This window comes from Balaenoptera ricei, chromosome 1 (assembly GCF_028023285.1).
Source record: "Balaenoptera ricei isolate mBalRic1 chromosome 1, mBalRic1.hap2, whole genome shotgun sequence".
Classification (NCBI taxonomy): Eukaryota; Metazoa; Chordata; class Mammalia; order Artiodactyla; family Balaenopteridae; genus Balaenoptera; species Balaenoptera ricei.
In genome coordinates this window covers 192,441,735-192,464,668 of record NC_082639.1, presented here as the reverse complement: position 1 = coordinate 192,464,668, position 22,934 = coordinate 192,441,735, and the positions used below count along the sequence as shown (strand labels likewise).

Here is a 22,934-nt window from a genome sequence, read left to right as displayed (position 1 = left end):
TACGGGTGCACGTTATCCCCACAAAACCCTCGGAAGAAGGTGTGGGTGTCGTGACACAGGCACAGAGAGACTAGGAACCAGCCCAAGCCTGCACAGCCAGCAAGCAGCAAGGCCGCGATGCCAAGCAAAGGTGTGGGTCCCCACCTCGCCCAGTTGTTGGAAGGACTAGAGGCGCGTAGGGCAGTGCCTGGTTCAGGGGAAGCCCAGTAGAGTCGGCACTGCCATTCAGTGTTATTATTACCTCCTGTCCCAGGTCCTGGAAGCCTGCGCCATCCCAGACGCCGGCTCTGTTTATCCCCGAGCTCTACGCCCCTCCGGCCCTACAGTGGCCCTGACCCGCTTGAGCCCTGAGAACACAGCTCATACCGCCTGCCCAGAGCTTGGGCTGCGTTTTCTAGTCAATTGTCTGTGCGTCCTCTCCCCACGGGTGGCTGGCACACAGGCCCGGCTCAGCCCGAAACTCCCCAGAGGGTGGAAACGTGAAGCGGGGTCGGGGCGGGGGGGGCGGTGTGAACCCAGCATGAAGGACACACGCTTGGGAGGCAGAGGCAGTGGCGTCCCGGGCTTGGCTCAGGTCGCGGGAGGTGGTGGCGGCCACTGGCTCGCGGGGACCGGCTCACCGGCCCGTCCCCTTCCCGCCACCTGGCAGAAGTGAGGGAGACCCAGCTGAGCTTGAATCATGCAACGGGCAGCAGACGGGAAGGCAGGGGTGACCCCGGAAGAGGGTGACCTGGACTCCAATCTTAGTGCTGTGCATCCTCAGACAAGTTGTTTGCATAACCTCTCTGAGCCAAGCTCACTCATCTACAGCAGAGCAATGGTTCCACCTCAGAGCGTGTGTAACGTGCTTACAAAGGACTTTGAGCCTGGTGCCATGCCTTGCACACAGTAAGTGCTCAATAAATAGTAGTTGGCATCAGCATTTGGTCCTCCCCGCATCTGGGGAGTCAGAGGCAGTGGTCCCAATTTCAGCTCAGCTGCTCACGAACCACGCGTGCTGTCCTGAGCAGGCCATCCTCCCTCCCCGGGCCTCTCTCTCCCCAGCGAAAATGAGGCCGGGTTTGGGTGAAGCTACAGTCTGTTACAGCTTTGACCCCCAGGGTTTTGAGCCCAAGTCCTCTGCAGTCCTGGGAGAGCCTGGTGGGCATGCAGCCACCTGGGGGCCCAGAGCAAACCCTCCCCAAGGGAAGTTCCAGTCTCGCTCCTGCCCTGGGAAGACACACCAGATCTGGAGTTTTCTCTCCCAAACCCACACGACGTGGAAAACTTGATTGTGGCTTAAAGATGGAGTCGACTCAATAACAGAGAGGGATAAGGAGAAATGCAAACAAGCCCAGCGCGAGGCCAGCTCCCGGGCCCCTCAGCCTCGTGTGAGAAGCCTGGCGGGGGCCGGGTGAGGGGGGCTCATTCCCCGGTGACACGTGGTGTGAGGATGAGAAAAGGTCCCTTCATTCCCTGCCCACTCAGCGCTCACACATGCCACGAAGTGGAAGTGATTAAGACGACTGTGTCGACCTCGGGGCGACCTTTCCGGTCCCTCGCACACGGCCTCACACGTGGGTACCGGGGACGTCGGCCCTGGCTTCCCCTGACTCTCCAAATTAAGATCCAACGGCGGCCCAGGCACTGTTTGTGCTGACGGCAACCAAGGGGCGCGTCAGCAGGGGACCATTGCCAGGCTCTCCCTGGCACAGCTGGGTGGGCACGGGGAGGGTCAGGGCACCAGCACAGTTGCCCCTACACTGCCTGGGGCAGAGGAGGACAGGGCAGCTGCCGGCGGACGGTGGACGGACACTGGGACAAACGAAGGCCACGCCCAGCACCCTGCTTGGTGGCAAGTCATCATGGGAAATTCTCTTCCGGCTACACAAAGCCGGCTCCCTGGTGGTTTCTTGATTGAATGAGAGAAGTAACAAGTGGGTGAGGCCCTCCTTCCCACCCCCCTTCCTCTCATCTCCTCCATCTCCTCGGGCCCAGAGAACAGGCCCCCCACCCCCACAAAGCACAGGCAGACCCCAAATCTCTCCCCATTCCACCTGTCAAAGAGCTCGGGGTATCCTTGGCCAAGACGGACACCGTGACCACAGCTACAGCCGGAGCACAAGTGGCGCGGGGGCCTTGCCCTCATCCCGGGAGACTTGGGGGAGGCAGGGGGCTCTCTTCTCGCCGTGAAGCCCACCTCCCAAGGCTGCCCTGCACCCCCCCAACAGAGAACCCCTCCCCTGCCATCCACCAGACACTTCCCATCTAGCTGGTGAGTGGGGTCCTGCCAGCCGACCAGCCCGGGGCTCCCGGGGCCAGCGTGCGCGGATGTTAGTGTGAAATTCCTCTCCGCGCTCATGGCATGGCGACGGTGAGCGGGCGCCTGGGTAGCCGGAGGCCATCAGGCCCTAATGATGTGGCACACACATAAGGAAGCCATTACACTCGCAACACTGCAGATGCAAAAATAGAGCTTGCATAGTTTCCTGGTTACCGCATCCTAACACTCATGGGCTTTTGGTGCCAGCGAACTGAGGTCTCCTTCTGTCCCTGCAGCGCCCTGCTTCCCCTGTGCCTGCACCGCTGTGGAAGCACGCGGCTTGCTTTCTAGACGCCCGTCTCTGCCCCACGACCCCCGTCTGCAGAGCTTGCCGTGGAAGGGGGCCTGCTGCTGCTCCCACCACTGCCGGGGACCAGGCCGGCAGAGGGCTCAACAGGGACCCCGGCCACCTGCCCTGCAGGGAAGGCAGGAGTGGCCACCACCGGTGTCTGGTGACTTCAGGGTCAGGCTGTGCTCTAAGCCCCAGTTTTGCCCACTGTTAGCAGGGCCCTGAGATGAAGCTGTAAGACAAATCCTGTGGACCACCGCAGCTTTGCCAAAAGCAAGTTCATTCCTGTCTTGGGGCAAGCCCCCCTGCTGGGAACGAAAGGATGGAGCTGGTTCCCGGAGCCTCACGTACCTCTGGGGTGACCACAGCCATTCTCTGGGGATTTTTTTTTAATGTCGCAAGAAAATCAACGCACACACTCAAGCCCTGCTAAGAGTTTAGAATCGGACCCCTTTAGAACCCAACCCCCGGCCCATGAGGCACTCACTCACCCCTCACCATCCCTCCATCCAGAGACACCCCCCCACTGGGCACCTGCCGAGGCCAGAGGAGGCACGGGCCCTGGGAACGGCCGTGTCCCTGCCCTCGGGGGAGACCAGCGAGTCGAGTTCTGGGGGTCCTCTTGGCAAGGCTCACATTCTGCTTCCCAAGGTGCGTTAGCGGCATGACACGCATTGGGGGCAGGTGTGACTACAGGAGGCCACAGGGAAGTGACCTGCAAGGGAGTGGCGGTTAGAAGTGGTCCTGGGGGAGGGGCGGATGTCGGGCTGTTGGGCAGGGGGCCCTGGACTGCCTGCCAGGTGCCCAGCACCTCCTCTGTTCCGGGCGGGGCTTGGACCTGGCTCTCGGTTGTCAGTCTCCCAGCTTGTTACCTTCTGTCACGGCCTCAGCGACACCCACCCCGGGCGTTGGATACGCAGGGTGCCCGCTGGTTACGCTGCTGCCCTGACCTTGCAGTGCTCCTGGGTCTGGCGGACCGACCCTGCGTTGAGTCGGGCACAGCACGGGCGCAAAGCGCAACTGACATGCTGGTGCCCGGCTGTCAAGCGGGGCCACTTCTCCCCTGTGGGCAGTGAGGAGAGTTCTGGCCCAGGGCGCCCCCCACCAGGAGGAGGGCTCGCCCCCGGAGCACTTACCCACGCACGAGAGGCTCTCCTCAGTCCTGCTGGGGGGGCCGGAGTAGCCGTCAGCAGCCCAGCTGCCCTGGCGGAGGGGGCCGGGCTCCGGGTCGGTCTGGGCCCTGCGGGAAAGAGAACGGTGGTCACTCACAGCGGAGGCCGCCCTGGCCTTGAGCCTCTCCCCTTGGAGGTCGGTTCTTCCCCTGTGGTGCTCTGCCCCCTGCCCTGGGCCGGCCCCCCCAATGGGCACATGTGTGCCCCTTCCCCCGGCAGGCAGCGGGCCTTCTAGGCAAAGTTAGGCCAGGGGCAGGGGTGGGGGCACCCGAGGGCAGGGGGCCACCTGTTGCCAGTCACCCTTCAGGGTCCCCGAGTCCCATGAACGTGAATCACCCCCGCAGGGCGGAGGGACCCCAGGTAACTCGGGCTCGCGGCCTGTGTCCTGCCCACAGGCTGCCCTGTGCACCCACGCGAGGGGCTCCGTCTGCAGCTGAGGCCACTGGCCCATTGAGAGAGCCCAGGGGGCCCGGCCCCCAGCGTCCAGGCAGCGAGGAGGTCGGAGGAGGAGGAGGGACGGGCTAGGCCGGGGTCACCTCGACTCCCGGGGGGCCGAGTCCTCGCTGGGCCTGCTGTGGCAGCAGGAAGGAAGGGCGAGGTCTCTGGGCCCCATCTCCCAAGTGCACACAGGCCTCCGAGCACAAGCCCAACTGTGCAATCGCTCCCAGGAACAAAGGCTCTAGGAGCTTTTATTATAGGCAATTACCCAGGCTCTCCAAACCGGCCGCCTGCCCCGCCCGCGTCTGCAGCTAAATGGACCCTTTGGCAGCTTGGTGCGGGGGGGACACTGTGTGGCAGGAGGAGGAATCGATGCCTGGCCTGGGCCAGGCGGTGGGGGGCGGGGGGGGTGGCGGTGGGGGTGAACCTGCCTCCCTCTCTCTCTCTCTAGTCTTGACCGTTTCCGGCACCGAGACGGCCGGGACTCTGGCTGTGTATACACGCAGAGCAGGCCTCTCCTCTCTGGGCCTCACTGGGTCACGGGGCGGAAGAGATGCCCTCGAGGCCCGGATCAGCCTGAGAGTTCAGGGCTGTGGGAGGTGTTTGCCGGCTCTCAAAGCCACGCAGGCAGCTGGGAGCCCTTGACGGTCTGCAGGCCCCTGCTCCGGGGATGGGGACGAGCAGGGTGGGGGAACTCAGAGGAAGCAGGAGACCCCGTTGCCCTGAAAAGGATGGGGTCACTCGCCATGGGCTACTGTCAGTTAAATGTCGAGGGGCCAAAGAAAAACTAGAATTGCTAGGTTTCTTCAAAGAAATGAGCATAAACCTGGGTTTTTAAAATAAGGGATGTTGGGACTTCCCTGGTGGTGTAGTGGTTAAGAATCCGCCTGCCAATGCAGGGGACACAGGTTCGAGCCCTGGTCCGGGAAGATCCCACATGCCGCGGAGCAACTAAGTCCGTGTGCCACACCTACTGAGCCTGCGCTCTAGAGCCCGTGAGCCACAACTACTGAGCCCACGTGCCACAACTACAGAAGCCTGTGCGCCTAGAGCCTGTGCTCCGCAACAAAGAGAAGCCACTGCAATGAGAAGCCCGTGCACAGCAAAGAAGAGTAGCCCGCATGCAGCAACGAAGACCTAACGCAGCCAAAAATTAAATAAATAAATAAATAAATAAATAAATAATGCAGTGTATGGAGGGAGAAACGGGATTCTAGGCCATGCAGAAACATTTCACTGAATAACGTCACACACATAAAGAGCTAAGCACCGTCTGACCCTGAGTGGGCAGGCAGGAACCACGGCTACAAACAGGAAGACCTTGCTGTAGTGCTGACTACCGCCATAATTGTGAGCAAGGGCGAGTGAGGGGCACACGGGCCACAGCCCCCATCCAGGGTCAGTGAGGAAGCAGCCTCAGCTGCTCCGACCTCAGGAGCTGCACACTTCTACCTCCTCTTCCTGTATCTGCCCTGCAGGGCCAGGCCCCCGTGTCCCCTCCCTTCCCAGCCGGAATGGACAGCACCATCTATGCCGGACGTTGTTTGGAGGTTGAACCAGAGAGAAGAAAACCAACGAGCCGACACTCCTGACAGCGTTAACTGCACCCTCCTAACTGGGGTCTGAGTGAAGGCCACCCGGGACGGAAGGGGAAAACCCTTGGGGAAAGAAACCCCTGCTGGGGCTCTTCTCCCAGAGGGCAGAGGGCAGTGAGGGCGGAGATCTGAGGGAAGCAGACGGCCCCGAGCAGACCGAAGGGCGTTTTGCGCCTTCTCTGTCCCGGGAGCAGGGGTGCCCAAAGGGAGGCTGTACCTTGTTGTGGGGAAGGGCCGCACCCAGGGGCGCTGGCTGAGGAGACAGGGAGGACACCTGCTGGATTCGTTCCCCGGAGAAGCAGGTCAGGCAGGAGCGGCCTGGGGACGGGGAGTGGAGCCCGACAACCCTGGCTTCTGCAATGGGCTGGAGCTTTGCAGAGGCCAAGGTGCAGGGCGCAGGGGTAAGTTTCCATGAAAAGAGGGTGTCTGTGACCCTAGGGGGCCTATGGCACGTCCTTGCCGGGGTGGCCCAGCCCGGCACTCAGCAGAGGTGCCCACGGCTCTCACCTATTGCCTCTGGGGTGTCCTTGGTCCCAGTCTTCCCCTGCCCAAACCACAACCTCCTGCAACCCTAACCTGGGGCCTAAAAGGGGCAGGTCTAGGAGGCGGGATGGTGAAGACCCCTGCTGAGGTGGTGCAACGCTTTTCTGTTTAAAACACGAGGAGGCAACAGATGTTTGCTGAGCGGAGAAAACCCGTCCGTTCAGGTCACATTGAGACATTCAGAGTAAAAAGTCCTGAACTTTTTGGAGGATGTCAGATTCTACATCTGCCAGGGGGCTCGTAGGGTAGATAATGTAAAATCTTGAACAGTTGAATGCCTAGACATCTTTCCCCCAAAGATGGATTCAACAGGAAGGAACTCAGGGAGGAGAAGCAAGTCCCAGAGTCCGCAGGGAAGCAGGTCAGGGCTGGGAAGGGACCAGTCCCAGGAAGGTGTCTGATCAGCTTAAGAATGGAAGTCCAGGAGGTCACGGGGAAGAAGTGTCAGGTGTGCCGGGCAGAAGGGGTGCTCCGAGGGGCAGGGGTCCCCGGGGGAGGCCTGCTCCGGTCGTGGGGTAGCTGGGATTCCTGCAGTGCCAGGAAGCTCACTGCCAGTGGGTAATTTGTGAGCCTCTCTAGTTGCTGGAAAGTTCTTCCTCCTGAGCTTCAAGAGTCTCTCTACCTTCTAAGCACCATGACGTGGATTCAGGGCGTTGGAGCCGCACCAAGTGAATCTAAGTCAGCTTACAACACGACAACCCTTCACGTCTTTCAAAACAGCTCTCAGACCCTCTCTCAGCCTTCTTCTTCCAAAGCAAGCTGCTTCGGCTCCGTTAAACATTCCTGTAACACCTTTTCGGATCCCTCACCGACCCGTCCGTCTTCTTCTCCATGTATTTTCGTGCACCAACGTCCTTTTAAACTGTGGAGTTCGTAACTGAATGCAGTGCTCTGGAGGAGATGGGACATGCTCTGGAGGAGGTGGGACATGCAGACGAGGTGTTGGGGCCCAGCTGTCTGTTACGTGGTGAAAGGGAGCCCAAGACCTTTCAGGGATCAAGTCACACCCTTGGCTTCGAGGGAAAGGTGCAGCTCCCCTCACCAACCCCAGCCACTCCAGCCTGGGAGACGCAGTGTCCAGGGAGCGTCTCCACCCAAACCGTGGGAGAGCTTGTCCTCGAATCAGCACAGAGAGAAAACCCAGGACGTTCGGTTAGTCAGGAAGGCACTTCCTTTGCATTTGAACATCTCTAACCCGTGTCATACTTAGGAATGAGAATGTCGCTTACTTAAGGCGGCCATTTCAGTAAAGAGTTATATTTTTATTAAAGAACCACAGTTGACGGAAGCATTTTTCTGTGCTCTCCACTTGTGGTGTCTGAAGAAAGCAGGACAGGCTAGCTTGTTAACCATGCTGGCATGAACGGTGGCCTGGCCACTGCCGACGGTGGTGACGTGGCCCAATGTGACCACGTCAGAAAGAAGCACGTCTGAGCGCCCTGGGGACAGATACGCACAGGCAGTGTGGAAAGTGGAGGGAGAGAGGCAGCAGACAGGAAGATGCAGGGCATCAGTGGGGGCGGCCAGGGGGGCCATGGGGATTTCAGTGACCACAGACTGGAGGCACAGCCCGTCACGTGCTCTCAGTCTAACTCAGTGGTGGCAGCTGTCCCACTGGTGAGTTGGGTGAGACCGACCTGCCTACCCGCCTACCCAGGTAACTGGCTCTTCAGCACCCACGGCACCCTGACGCACGGCCGCGTTGGGGACACCCTCCTTCTGAGCCTCTTTCTGGCGGCGTCTCCAGAGTCCGGTCCGGGTCCCCCTGTTAAGGTCCTAACCCCGCCCCAGCTCTCTAGTCCCCGCCCACCTTCTATTCTCTCCACCAGCCCCCCTCCCCTCCGCGGGCTCCGTCCCTCCCCACCCCACCCCCACCCCCACCCCTGACCCCCCGCCTCCGCCCGCTCTGCAGCTCACCTGTAGCGGAAGGGGGCCACGGTAGCTGTGACAGGCTGACTCTGCTGATGGACGGAGGAGAAGCTGATGGCCCCCGGGGCGGGCGGCGGGCGTGCGCTCCGCACGGGGCTGCAGACTGGGGAGCGCGGCCCCGAAGCTGCCCGGGCATCAGGCTCCGAAGACCTGGGGCCCCCAGAACTTTTGTAGGGTACATCTCTTTGATCTTTTCCTGGGTGGTTAGATGGCTTTCGACCTTCGGGAGCCCCTGGTACTTGAGTTTCTCCAGGAGAACTGGTCCGGGAGGGGCTCCTGCCCCGGGTCTGGCGGGTCAGAATCCCTTCCTGGGCCACCCTCTTCTTTCCCTGGGTGCCCTGCGTCTCCCCAGCGCTTCTGGACCCAGCCCGGCTGGAGAGGGCTGCTTTGGGGGTCGCCCTGGGACTGCTCCAGGGGGAGCAGGCGAGGCCTTCAGCCCCCTCAGCCGACTCCCTCGCCGCCCCAGAGGCCTTGGGGGAGCCTCTCCCCCGGGAGGCCTTGGGAGACGAGCCTCTGGAAGGGCCCCCCGCCTTGCCCGGCCTTGGGGAGGCCGCTCGCTGCGGGCTCAGGGCCAGGCCGGCCTGGTGCGGCCGCAGCCGGGGAGAGGCGGCCGGTGTATGAATCCTGGTCTGGGAAGCAGCTCGAGGCACAGGGATGGACGAGGCGTAGTGAGGGCGGCCGGAAGAGTTCACACTGGCCGTCCCGTCCATGGTCAGCAAGGCTGGTGGCAGGGCTACTGTGCTGCAGAGAGAATGGGGACAGTTAGGCGGTGCCCTAGGGAAGGGGCACTGGACTCCCGAGGTCACATCCTGACTCGGTCTCGGGCTACCCGCCCAGCTCGAGGCGAACCCCTCTGCCTCCTGCAAACACACACGTGAAAGTGCCCGGGGATCGTAATGCCCTGTACAAACGGGGTAATCTGACCTTGACTCCGTTCCTGTCCACCGATCGGGGCCAGACTCCCCTCCCACAGCCCCTTCCTTCTTGGATGTCTCATTGTACCTGAGTCTAGAATGTTCTGCCCACGGTGAACCGACTCCCTGTGCCCCCAGCCTGCTTCTGCCACCTGCCCCTTTCCCTGACGCCCGGCTCTCCCCCAGGACACCTCTCCAGCGGAGTGTAATCTCCCAGATCCCACCGGGCCCGAAGGCAGGGCAGCCCATCACAGTTACAGATGCTAAACGTGTACCCCTGCCCTGGCCAGGCCCCTGCCACCTGGCTCACACCACCTCTGTCACTGACGCCACCCCTCCTGGTCCCTCCCCACCATCCCCACCCACCCACTCTGCCCCTGGAGATGTGGGCACCCAGCTCACAGCCTTTCTTTCTAGACCCTTCCCTACCCACCTCCTGACCTGGCCGAACTGACCTCCGCCCCTTCCTCCGGTCTCAGAGGTGAGTGTCCCGTCCCGAGACAAATGCAGATGCCTCCAGGCACCCCCCTGCCACCTGATCCTTCTCTTCTGGACCCCGATCTATGAATTACCCCGTCTTTCTCACGTATCCTTGACCAGCTTCCCCTCCCCGCCATGTTAATGAATGAATTAATTGATCTATTAATGGCTTTCATTTCAAAGGGAATTCGAAGCCGGCTACAAAGACACGCAAAATCAACTCCAGATGAAAGAGTTCCACGTAGAAAATGAAATCATGAAAGAATGTGCAGAACATATGCATGGATGGTCTCATAATTTTGTTGTGGGAAAGGTCTTTATAGCATCACATCAAAGGTAGGAATCATAAAGGAAAACACTGATAGATTTCAGTTCATAAAAATTAAAATCCCTGTATGGACAGAAAAGCCCTTTCCAAAGATTCAAACCATGAATAAACTGTAAATATACTCGCAACATATATAAGAGACAAAGAGTTAATAATACCTTTACATACAGGGAGCTCTACCAAATCAATCAAAAGCAAACACCCTGTAGAGGAAGGGGTCAAAGAGTTGAACAAAAAATTCATAAAATAATAAATACATTTGGCCAGAACATAACAAAAACAAAGGGCTTCATTAAAATTGAAGAGATGAAAATTAAATGTTATCATTGGTTGCTGTCAAATTTACTATCTCTTAGAAAATTATAATTTCCAGTCGTGGAATGAGTGCAGGACCACAGGGCCCTGACACACGGCCGTGGGAACAGCCCCAGATCCAGAAACTTATCCTTGGGGAATGACGACAGATGTGAGCAAATGTCTATACGAGGAGGATACTCGCGGTGACTGGGGTGGAGATGGAGACCGGGGACACTGGCACAGAGGAAAGGCCACCAGAGCGTGGCCGGTCCACCTGAGGCCGCTGGGATGTGCCCTTCCCTGCTGTGCAGAGAGCTGCCGGCCACAGCACAGACCACAAGCTAAACGGAGACCCCGAAGCCAGCGGAGACCCTCGAGCGTTGATGGATGTATAGGACTAAGCTTGAAATGACCGTGGGAGTCTGGCTGCTCTGCTGACAGATGGAGTAATTTCCAAGAGACCCAGAAATGCCATGAACCCTCCCCCTTTCCTCTACTTTGCATGTCCATGACTTGGTACCAGTACTGGATGAAGTGAAGCCCCCCACCTCCTCTGGCACAGAAGAAAGGCAAAGCCCGGTGTGACCAGGGGGCCACAGCCGGCTGCCCCACCACCAGTGTCTGCCCATCACCTGGACCCACAGGGCATCATGTCCAAGGCTCGCCTGACCTCACTTCTGCCTCGTGTACCCCGACCACCCACCAGCCACAGCCTGGAAGGACACTCTGAGTGGCCCCCCGCCTGCCCACAGTCTCTCCTGCAGGGCCTGCTGTGTCCCCAGCCCCAGCAGGCCCAGGATGGCCCTACAGGAGGGCCTGGAAAGTGCTTTCGTAAAGGCACTCAGAGGGCGTCAGGCAGGTGCTGCCTGCAGCTGTGAGAATTCCAGTCAATGTCTTAGCCTTTCCACGCCCAGTCTGCAAAATGAGGGTGGGATAAAACCTAGAAACCACAGTCGGGTGGGGAAAGAGGGAGTCTTTAAGTCAAGAAGAGGACACCGTGCCTCAGCCTGGCCTCAGGACCTGCAGTAGAACCTTCCCCGTGGAGGTGAGAGCAGGTTTGCTCTGTCACCCCTTCTAGCCACCGCCCCAGCGATCAGCTCCACGCATCTCTGACGATGCCTCGTAGGACCAGAGGCCCAAGTGCGGACCTGCTCCCAGGCTCACGTGGACCTGAGCGGCTGACTTTGGCCTTGGACACAGGGCTGAGCCACACGCTGACCAGCAGGGCCAGCCAGCTGACCACCTGTGAGCAGGGCCCCAGGCCACAGCTCTGCATTTCAGCATCCCCAAGTTCCGTCCTGCACAGGCGGGCACGGTGCCACATGACCCGCTGCCGCTTCTCCCCGCAGCCGCAATGGGGGCACAAAGCCACGTGGTGCCCCAGACCACCCCTTCTGGGAGCCGTATCTGCGAGAGGACCCGGAACTGCATCCTGGCTCTGCCCGCGTCTCTCCTGGGAGCCCCGTCCCACCCGGGTGGTGCTGCCCACGAGCCCCACTCACCTGCATTGTCCTCGGCGCACCCCCAGCTCCCCTCGATCAGACCCTCCCCTCCCCGCATGCAGGGGTCCCTGCCTCTGGGCCTGGCCGGGTTTCCAGCCAGAGAGCCCTGAGGCCGTGGAGGCTGCCTCTTCCTCACTTGCTAACGGAGCAGATGTAGTTGCTGCTTTCACTCCGTCACCATTTTTTCCAAAGCTCGATGGGAAGAGGATTTAAACTGATCCAGTGGCAGGTCACGCCTGGGCAAGGGTGGGGATCGAGGAGGAAGACCCCGGGGTTACGGGTCTCCAGCAGAGGGGGGGCGGCTGGGGAAGAAAGGGGAGAGATGTTCTTGAGGGTGGGCTCCTGAACCCCGAGGACAAAGGTGCCTCCATGGCACCCGAGCTGCATTCTACATGGACCAAATGATCTGGCGGACTCATGTGCCCGCCCCGGGCTCAGGCTCTCCTCCTGGGAAATGAGGGGACCCCCCCCTCTGCCTCCCTGATGCCCCGCTTCCTGTCTAGAGCAGGCTGGGTAAGGGACGGGGGTGAAGAGGTGCGCCGTACCGGCCCCTGTCCTGGTTCTCAGCGCCCGACAGAGACGTCCCGGAGAAGCAGGACGGGCTGTCTCTGGGGCAGGGCTCTGTTCCAGCCACGGTGCTCGGCTGTGAGCGCTGCTCGCCCCTCGGCATGCCTCCCACACGTCTGGGGAGCCTCAAGGGCAGGAGTGGCGGGGCTGGCCGTGGACGCAAGGAGCCCGCTTCCTGCCGTGTGTGCGCGTGCGTGCGCGTGCGTGCATGTGCGTGCGCGTACGCGCGTGCGCGCGTGCGTGCGTGTGCGTGTGGGGTGTCGGGGCTCCTACCAGGTCCCCTGCCCCTAAACACGCCCTTTCTGCTCTTCCTCCCTCCGAGTGCCCTGATCTGAAGTTTCACGCCACCTCGGTGAGCGGACTGAAGCCTTGGGGGTCGCTTAGCGCTCTCGTTCTGGGGTCCTCATCACAAAGCTCGTTGCGGCCACACAAGGACCCACAGCAGGACCCCTGTTTTCGCCGACCGTGGTGCCGGGGACCCCCGAGGGCTGAGCCCCGGGTTCTGCTCTCAAGGAGTTAAGTCTGCCCGGGAGGAAACACGGCCACCCTCACCACGGCACGGGCGTCGTGCGGACGGACGCGAAACCAAGCGCCGTGGGGAGCGTGTGTCACAGTCTGCAGATGAGGCGGGACCTGGGAGGCTTCGGGAGGAGGCAGCAGCGGGGTCGGGGCCGGGCGGGGGCGGTTTCGGGTCTGGGGAGCAGAGGGTGGGATGGCTGCTCCCGAAGCCCACGGGATGCCGGCGCCCCTACAGCCCCTGTTCTCCAAAGAGGCTCTGGTGGGTGGTGAGTAAAGTGCTGGGTCCAAAGCTTGTTTGGCTGAGACTAGACCTGCCTCTCAGGGTTGCTTTGGAGATTAAGTTACTTACAAGCGTGAAGTGCTTAGAACAGCGCCTGACAACTAGTAAGGGCTACGATCGCGTGGGCAAGGCGCCCAGCGATGGAGACGGGGCCGCCTGGCCTCCCAGAGCCCTCAGCAGAGCAAAGGAGGACCAGAGCACCTGCCAGGCCCGGCTCGGAAGCCTGCGACATCAGTAGGAAACACGCCGTCCATGTGGATAGGACGGCGTCCGGTGTCCATCCACCAGCAGAAGGGACAGGAACACGGGCGAGGAGGGAGTCCAGCTCTAGAGTCAGGAAGAGCTGAGTTCAAATCCTAGCTCTGCCTCGTCTTGCTATGTGGCTGTAGAGAAGTTATGTAATTTTTCTGAGCCCAAAGACCTCATCTGCAAGAAGCAGTCTTAGAATGCTGTGAAGATTAAATGAGAGAAGAAAGGTGAGGGACCTGGCACAGTGCCTGGCACCCAGCAGGTGCTCAAGAGATGGCAGAAATGGTGTTAAGAACAGCTGTCCTCCTCCCGGAAGGGAAGGAGACAAATTCACACGCTGAGCGGGACAGTGTCTTGGTGCCAGGGGAGTTGAGAGGCTGGGGGCTTCCTGGGTGGGGCAGCCCGGTCCCAGCATCCCCCAGCAGGCACGTTTGCCTCCCCCCACCGCCAAGGGCTTTGTGTGTATCAACTCGCAGTTGCCCCACTCCACAGGCAGGGACACCAAAGCACAGAGACGTACGGAAGGCGCTGGTGGTCACACAGCCAGTACACGGCGGCATCACGTAGGGCCGAGACCGTCGAGCTCTGGCCAGGGCTCTGCCTGCCCCGGCTCTGCCGCCCGCCCGCCCCCAGCCGCCCACCTTTCAGCCGGAACCATTCTGGCCCCCGGCCCCAAGGGGACAAACAGAGCTGCTGGCTCAAGGATCCAAAAACCCCAGAACCAGGACTCCCTTTGGCCTACACATGCTTCGCTCACGCTCAGAAGGAGGTGGAAGCAGGGGTGGGAGGAGCGAGGAGGGCGGTCCCCCCAGGTCTGCGGTCCCCGGGCAACATCCAGAGGCCCTGGTACTGACGGGGCAACTCCTCCCACGGGGCGTGAAGGGGCCGCGCCTGCGCGCTGTGAACGCAGCCGGGGTGCCCCTTTCAAAGGGGTCAGAATACGTAACCACAGCACTCAGAGGTGGGATGTGCCGAGAGACAGAGAAAAAAATAAATAAATACACAGAGAAGATATTTAAAAAAGGAAAAGCCTGGGAGGTGGGACTCCCGGGTGCTGGTCCCATGAGTCCACCCGGGGCTGCGAGAATTGGGGCAAATCATTTCCGTTCCCCGGTGCGTGGAGAGGGAGCAGAAGCTGCCCCTCAGGAAGAGGGGGGAAGGCAGCGGACTGGCGCGTGGAAAAGGACTCGCTGAGGCCAGCTCTGCACCGCGGAAGGTCCTGGAGGCAGAGCCACCGCCTCCTCGCCCCACCCCCAGCGCAGGTCCGGCTTGTGGTCCTAAGCGAGTTACTCGTCCTGCTCCCTCATCTGTAAAACTGGGATCTTCCTCATCATCCCCATCTTATACAAATCAGGTGAATTATTACAAGAAAATCAAGTAAGACAGTGCCTGGCCAGAAAACTCACTGAAGAAATGCTAGTTAAAGTCAAACAGATCATCAGCACAGGGTTTATCCCTGTTCTACTCAGATTTCCCACCGGAGCCTCTGTCACCCATTCCAGTCCCAATAACATAAACGTTTCCCTCTAAACTAAATTTCTATGTCTTTATTGAGTATCTGTGGGACAGCCAGTTTATAAGGGATGGGGGTAGGAGGGCAAACAAAGTCAGACACGGTTCAAAGTAAACCGTGGGAGGTATCCTTTCTCTGAGGCCCCTGGAAGCTGAGGTCCTCCTGCAGGATGAGGAGGGACAGCCCAGGGGCGACATTTCGACAGGCGGGAAGGTGGGCGGAATGACCTTTGGGGGCCGGAAGCACAGACAGATCCCTGGGCTGCAGCCCTGTACCACGGGCAGGTTTCCTACCCCAACTGACATGTCCGTTCTTCCACCCTGGAACCCTGACCAGCTCCTCCCACGGCCAGACCCAGCTCGGGCCTCACTTCTGGTCGGAGGCCCAGTCTGGTCCCCAGAGGCAGAACCACCCCAGGGGACAAAGAGGTGACTGAGCGGCCACACCCCTCGGACAAACCCCGCAAATACAGTGACCCCGCTCACTCACACCCACCCATGTCGGTGCAGGGACACACACAGCTATATGCACACATGCTCTCTCACACACACACCCTACACGCGCCTACACACTTAGATGCACACACACACCCTGGCTCCGGCTTTCTGCCCTCTCTCCGCGTCCCCTGCATCGCTCCCCTTCGGCCCATTTCCCATCCGGCCGGGAGGTGAGGACACCCTCTGTGTCCTCCCGTCCTGGTCCATCTCCAATGCTCCCGGCTCGCCGGCGGCGCTCACAGGCTCTCCCTGGAAAAGTGGGCCCGACCCCCGACTGTGTACACACAGCTTTCATCCCGCGCGTGTGGCCCCAGACCGTGTCCAGCTCACACGCGGGCTACGCACGAGGAGGAAGCCAGGGGAGCATCCCTGTGCGGAGAGGAGGAAACGCGGGGCCTGGGCGCCTCCCGGCCCTCCTCCCCCACCCACACCCACGCGCTGGCTCCACGAAGGACCCAAGACCAGGCGTCATGGGGGGTTCCCAGGGCTGAGGACAGGCCTGCAACACCGTTTACTAAACGTTCCTCTCTCTTGTCCAGCCTCTAGCCTCTGCCCGCCTCTCAGGACCGAGACGACGGAAGACCTGCGCTGTGGGTGGGCACTGGGGCTGCAGTAGAAGGATCTCAGGCCCCCCCGCCCCGCCTCTTGGCCTCTAGACCCGGCTTTGGACTCCAGCAAACTGGGGCGGGGCGCCATTCAGCCGGGTCTGGCCCCTGGCAGAGAAGGCGATCACCCCGGTCAGCGTGCAGAGTACAGGGTGGACAGCCAGCGGCGTCGCCACTTCCAGGGGGCATGGGCAGACTGGGCACCGCGCTGGCAGGGAGCGAGGAGAAGGGTCCGTCGGCTGGGACTTGGCGAAAGGTGGGGGGCGGCTCAGTACAGCAGCGCCCGCCTGGCTGGCTCCTGGCTCAGAGTCGGGGCCCGACTGTCCCCGAGCGGTGGGACCCAGCAATCCCCTCCCCATCTCCACCCCCAGAGCCGGGGCTCTGCCCACACCCTCGGGGATTCCTTTAGCCTAAAAACTGCAGACAGCTCTTCTTTCTGGCCAGATGGCAACAAGTTCTCACAGAGGAAAAATGGGACCGGCTGTGATCATCTCGGGCGACGTGAAATGGGTCAGTTTCCTGGCATTTACAGTGAGTGGTCAAGCTGGTGCCGAGACCCACCCAGCCCCGTCCCCGGGTCAGCTTCCCACGACTGAGCAGCTGCCTGGATCTGCTCTCCCGCAGCAACGCCGTCTCTGCTTCCCAGAGAGGGTTCTCCAGCCCTTGGCGTCCTGGCTGAGTCCAGGCTGGGTCCAGGCCGACGGGCAGGGAGAAGGGAGACCCCAGAAAACTCAACGGAAGAGGGGCTCGCCCACCCCCTCAGAATCTCTCACCCATCTCTCTGGGCTGGAAGTTCTTCCCAGGGTCTAACCTCCACTCTTCCTGCTCAGGGTCCAGTTGCCTTCCTGGTCCCCATTCGGGGGACTGTTTCTCTGGCCTCTGAGAGAGAAGCCCACCCGAGCTCCGGGGAGGCCCCGAGCCGCAGCTGAAGTCTCGCGTGTGTCAGCTGGGTGGTGTTTTTTACTGATCTGATCCATGTAAACGGCTCCACTGTCAGGATCCTTGGTTCCTTTTCAATTAGCCAGAGAAATGACTTAGTGCCAGTGAAAATCAATGATTTAAAACTGCCCCACAGGGACTTCCCTGGTGGCGCAGTGGTTAAGAATCCGCCTGCCAATCCAGGGGACACGGGTTCGAGCCCTGGTCCGGGAAGATCCCACATGCCTGCGGAGCAACGAAGCCCGTGCGCCACAACTACTGAGCCTGCGCTCTAGAGCCCGCGAGCCACAACTACTGAGCCCACGTGCCACAACTACTGAACCCCGCGTGCCTAGAGTCCGTGCTCCGCAACAAGAGAAGCCACTGCAGTGAGAAGCCTGCGCACCGCAAAGAATCGTAGCCCCCGCTCACCACAACTAGAGAAAGCCCACACGCAGCAACAAAGACCCAACGCAGCCCCCAAAATTAATTAATTAAAAAAAAAAACTGCCCCACAAAAACAAGAGTGGATACATGTATATGTATATCCCAATCACTTTACTGTACAGCAGAAACTAACACAACATTGTAAATCAACTATACTCCAATAAAAAATTAATTAAAAAAACCAAGCTGCCCCACAAATCACAGGGACTGGAGGCCTCCGCTGTAAGTGCCTCCAGGGAGCTGAGCTGGCCTGGGGAGCACGGGCAGCCCAGAGCCGAAACCCCTCCGGGGGCTCCCAGGGCCCCTGACAGGGCCCCTGTAACGCAGGCGAGAGCTTGGGGTCCGTGTCGCGAGGGTGCAAAGGCCCAGACCCTGGGAGGTGCCCCACGACTGTCCTGCCGCACCCCGTCTTTCCCTCTCTCCCTCCCTCTCGCGTGACACCCTGCAGGCCCGTCAGTCGCTAGAGGCCTGGCTTCCCAAGTGACTGCTCAGCCTCCAGATGGGCCCCGGAGGAGAAGGTGGCGGAGCCTGGGGCGGGGAGCTCAAGGCTGACAGAGAAACTGGAGCCCACGTGGCCCCCCGGCAGCTCCGTCTCTGTCACACTCACTTCCTTCTCCTGCTCCCTCAGCTCCAGGGCTGGTCCAGGGATGGCTGGTCCAGCCAGGCGGACGGAGGGGAACCACCCAACAAGCGCCACATACTTCCAGGCCCCGAAGCCCGGGGCCACCGGGCTGGGGCGGGAGGGGTCTGGGGGATTCTGGACTGCTCTTAAATTAAGCTCTCCACCCAGAGACGCAGCCCCTTGGGGAGTGTGGGCTGGTACCCACCATGAAACACCAACCCCATGGTGGCCTTTGGAGGGGCTGGACTGCAAACCCACGTGAGGTACCAGTCAGGCCTCCTGCCTCGGGCCAGTTACACGAGCAAAGACCCTGGAGGGCGAGGGTGAGTGGGCATGGGGTGGGGCTGGTGGCAGCCTGGGAGTCAGACCCCCGGACTGGACTCCAGTGCCAAGCATCTCCCTGAGTCGTTCACGTCTAGGCCTCAGGTTTACCATCTGGAAAGTGGGGCAGGCAACTCCAGCGTGAGAGAGGAGTCAGGCCCTTCCAGAGCAGCAGAGAGAACACCCCCACTCCTGGTGCACGACGTCCCCACGCCGGGACAGCCCCCCTTTCGGCAGCAGCACATCTGCGTGGGAGTCACGCATGGAGGAGCGGCCAGGCCTGGCTGCCGCCCAAGGCCCAGGTGCCAGGCTGCAGGAGAAGTGTCCCTCCCCCGGCAGACCCCAATCTCAGAGAGCGGCTGTGAGGCTCCCAGAGCTCAGCTCCCCAAGGCCCAGGGTCCGCCAGGCGCCAGCAGGCTGGCCGGCGAGCTCGCGGGAGACCCGCCCCAGCTGAAGCTGGGGGAGCCCCCTTTTCTCTCTCACTACCTGGGGGCGGACGCAGGAGCCCACACCCAAGGCCCCACTCATGACCGTCTGTAATTCCCAGCATAGGGGCTCCAGGCAGGCTCCCCCCGCCTGGAAGTCTTGCTCAGGAGCTGGACCCGGGCCAGCCGAGGTGGGGACGCGTGGGCGTTTGCACTCTTAGACCAGAAGCCCACAGCTACGCAGATCCACCGCTTACCCTGAACGACAGCTGTAACTTCTGGTAACTTTTCTGGGGCGTTGCTCAGGGCCTGGTTCTGCTATTTGTAAACCGTGTGGCTTTGTAGAAGTTACTTAAATCCTTCAAACTTTGGATGCTTCATCTGAAAAACAAGGATAGTGACACCACGGAGTTGATGTAAAAATGAAATGAGATAATGTGTCTTAGTCCATTCGGGCTGGCTTAACAGAATATCATAGACCGGGGGGCTTACACACAACAGAACTTTATTCCTCACAGTTCTAGAGGCTGGAAGTTCAAGGTCAAGGTGCCGGCAGATTCAGAGTCTGGTGAGAACCCCCTTCCTGGTGCACAGATGGCATCTTCTCACTGTGTCCTCACGTGGAGGATGGGGCAAGGGAGCTCTCGGGGGTCTCTTTATGGGGGCACTGATCCCATTCATGACCTAATCACATGCCAAAGACCCCACCTCCTCATACCGTCACCTTGAGGGTTAGGATTTCAACACAAGAATTTTAGGGGACACAAAAATTCAATCTAAAGCAGTGTGAAAAATGCTTAGCGTGGTAGCCTAGGGGAAGTGCTTAAAAAAGGGCAGTTCTTATAATAAAAGTAACATGCTCATTAGGAAAAACTTGGAAAAATCTACAAAAATATGAAGAAAAATTCTATCCCCTACTAGCCGATACTTAGCCTTTTTTAAGTGTTTCGATTTCTTCCAGGCTTTTTACAATTCACACTCATACATATATTCATCATAAAATGGTGATGATACTATACATACATTTTACACCTTTTCGCTTACTATGTAGTAAGCCTTTTTACTTTTCATTTAAAAATCTTCGGACATTTTTTCAGAAACATACTTGTTAATTGCTGATAAACTCTTCTGTGACTGCATTAACCAAACACTGCTTAATCATCGCACCGTCACTAGCCATTTAGGTCGTTTCCAGTTTTCTACTATTTCCTGTAACACTGTGATAAGCAACCAGACCAGCTCTGCCTGAGCCTCAGATGACTTCCTCAGGCTACATTCCTGGAAAGGGGATTATTGGGTCCAAGGGGGGAATCTCATAAAAGGTCTCAGATACAAATTGCAGATCACTGTTCAGAAAGATTCATCCCACTTGTCTTCCCCCAGCAGTGTCTGAGTCACCGCATCCTTCTCCGAGTTGCCTGGTACAGCAGTGGGGGGGATGCAGCCTCTGTGGGGAGCCTGGCCTTCCTTGCGGCCACACATGCCAAGAGCTTTCACAACGTTCTCGAATAGTCAGGCCAGGCAGGGGAGCAGAACTGGAGGCAAAAGTGTGGGGCGGTGCCGTGCCAGCAGATCTGCTCCACCTCCCCGCTGAACACAGAGAAGAAGACGAACCGCTCGACTTTGGGGCGTCAAGTCAGAGGCCAGGAGGAACTTTCCATCTGTGAAGAGCACCAAATACTGGGACTGGGGCCTGTCTAGTCCTGCTGGGAGGTTTGGAAGGCAGAGAATGCTCACGGCCAGGTTCACGGGCAGCATGGCAGAGGACCCGGGCCTCAGGACAGCCGTGGAGCACGCGGCAGTACCACTGAGGCGGAGCCAGCGTAGAGGGGAGATTGGTGGGTTTGCCGAGGCCCCGCAAGTGCCCTCCAGGCCCTGGGCTGGAGGGGTCTTCTGTGCACCATCCGCCTTGAACAGTAAATACTGCCCAAGCAGGCCCTGCCGTGGCCGCAGGACAGGAGGTTCTGTATTCAAACATCGTTGCCCTTCTGAGGGTCCTGGGAGGCCCCGGCCATGCACCCAGGTTGAGAGTTCCTCTGCGCCCTAACTGGCCCAGGCCCCCTCCCCTTTCTTTTCAGTCCTTCCCCTTTCTGAGACCATCCCCCGACTTGCCTTGCAGGTGGGTTGCAAGCCACACGGTGACCACCTGTCAGGCCCTTGGAGACGGCGGCCAGGAGAGCCAGGGTGAGCCCCAGCCTGGGAACCTGGGGATCTAAGGCGTCCTCACTTCCTCCCATGCCTCCTCCTTCCCTCCTTTCCCTACGAGCTTCCTCCAGGCCTTTGGGGGCAGGAAGACCAGGTGGAGGGGACGCAGCGGCTGCCGAGATCGGCCACTGCCTGGAGCTCGGCCTACCGGGAAAATCCACAGGGTTCACCCACCCACCTGGCACCTGGGCAGGTGCCTGTGTGTCCAAAACCATGTTTATGGTACCCCCGCCTCCCACTCCGGCCCTGGGTCTTAGCCTGTCCCTAAGTGCTGCTGGCTCCAGGCGTGGCCCTGTTCAGACACACCCCTCCGCATGTGCTCCTGAAACCCCCTCAGTCAAGCAGCGATTGAAAAATCCTCCCTCGTCCGCTGCCTTCCTGTACTGACCCACAGAAAGGTGATCACGGGCCCCGCCCCACTCTGTCTCAATAAAAAATGTCTGTGGCTCTCATCCTGGGCCTTTGAGAGAATCTCCAGCCCCACGTGCAGACGGTCAGCCTGGTGACTTGTCATCTCCTAGGTTTTGGTTCAGGCTACTTGTGACCCCCCTCTGGGGACCCTGAGAGCAAGCAAGTTACTACTGGCAAAACTGCACCAATGTCCTGGAACACAGGGTCTCACCACCTCCTCCTACCACCACCTAACTTCTTTTTCTCTCTCTTTTGGCAATACTTGTTGTCATGGAGATTCTAACACAATGGGGCAGGTAGGAAGCCTGTTGCTTGGCAACGAGATGCTGGAGGTACAGGATTGGCTGTCGAGGTCTGAAGGAGCAGCAAGGATGCTGAGGGAAGGTGGGAGAGTGGAGAAACACCCTGGGGGAGCACCAAGTTCGGGGCGGGGGGAGGGAAGCAGACGAGAGGACCGGGTGAAGAAGAAAAAAGGGAACACGGAACGTCCCCGGGGGCTGGGTCACCCTGTGTATTTGCTCTGGTGCCCTCAGTAAAAACAAGGCAAAATAAACACACAGTACTGTATTTTCATAGCTCTGTTTACACTGCAGCAGGATGGATGGAGATTCCAACAAAAAGAAGGTCCTACAAATCAGAGTGGGAAATGCTGCAGGAAGACCCCCCGGCACAGCAGAAAGAGCAGGACTTGAGGTCGAAAGCTTGGATTTGAAGCTCAGCCCCACCCATTCCTCGATCTGTGACACCATCAAACGACAGCGTCTTAGCTTCAGTTTTCTCATCTGTCAAATGGGAACAGCAGCTTGCACCTCCCAGGGCTGGTGTGATGAGTGCCAACCAGCACGTAGCGGGAGCTCAGGAAGTGGTCGCTAGGGTCACTATGGGGGCCTTTTGTGACCCACCATTCCTTGTTCTCTTAGTCACCATCATCGTGACCAGAATGGAAAGGTTACGTGGAATGGAGAGAGGCTGGCTCCCACTGCCCAGCTGGCTTCCACCCAGACTCACGCACCTACTGTCTGAGACCCAGTCAGGCCCCCAGTCTCTCTAGGGGCCGGCTGTCCGTCCGTGAAATGGGGTAATAGTCTGTCCCTTGGGACGCCATCAGGAGGACCAGATTCAAGTGGGCTCATGACAAGCCTGTGCCCGTCCTGAGCACCCAGCGGGTGCCCTAAATGCCCTAAAAGCCAAGGCACCGTTCCTGAGTCCACGCCCAGGTCTGTGCTCCGAGGCGTAGAGCGTGGCCCCAGATTTTCTGTCTTCCTTCAAGGAAAGGATGGCTCAGCAGTGCCGGGTGCCCTTCCCAGCACCCAGGTCACACGTGACCCCGGAGAGAGGAGAGAGAGCGCGTGCGGGCGCACAGAAGGCGAAGCAAGGGCACATCCTCCAGCTGATCGCCGAGCGGATGAACGTGGCCAGAACAATGGCTTCCGTCGGCAGACGCAGAGGCAGAAGCCACAGGCGAGGACAGACCACAGCCACCCCTGCAGGCGTCATAGCGAGGCGGCGGGTCCAGGCTGGGACTCTCTCAGGACCGCCACGCGGGCGTCTCCCAGTCACAAAAGA

The 22,934-nt window shown here is 59.8% G+C and overlaps 1 protein-coding gene across 3 annotated transcripts in view; it reads right to left on the bottom strand.

Moving 5' to 3' along the window:
* NAV1 (neuron navigator 1) overlaps positions 1-22,934 on the bottom strand; it is a 209,986-nt gene that overhangs the window by 139,153 nt on the left and 47,899 nt on the right. For 2 of the 3 annotated variants that reach the window (XM_059943309.1, XM_059943329.1), the window contains exons 2-4: positions 19,010-19,133; positions 8,257-9,009; positions 3,728-3,831 (exon numbers count right to left, since the gene is read on the bottom strand). In XM_059943309.1, coding sequence (XP_059799292.1) covers positions 3,728-3,831; positions 8,257-8,978 — 826 coding nt within the window. In that variant the 5' untranslated portion in view covers positions 8,979-9,009; positions 19,010-19,133. The remainder of the gene's footprint in view (positions 1-3,727; positions 3,832-8,256; positions 9,010-19,009; positions 19,134-22,934) is intronic. The other variant, XM_059943319.1, reaches the window with a different exon arrangement.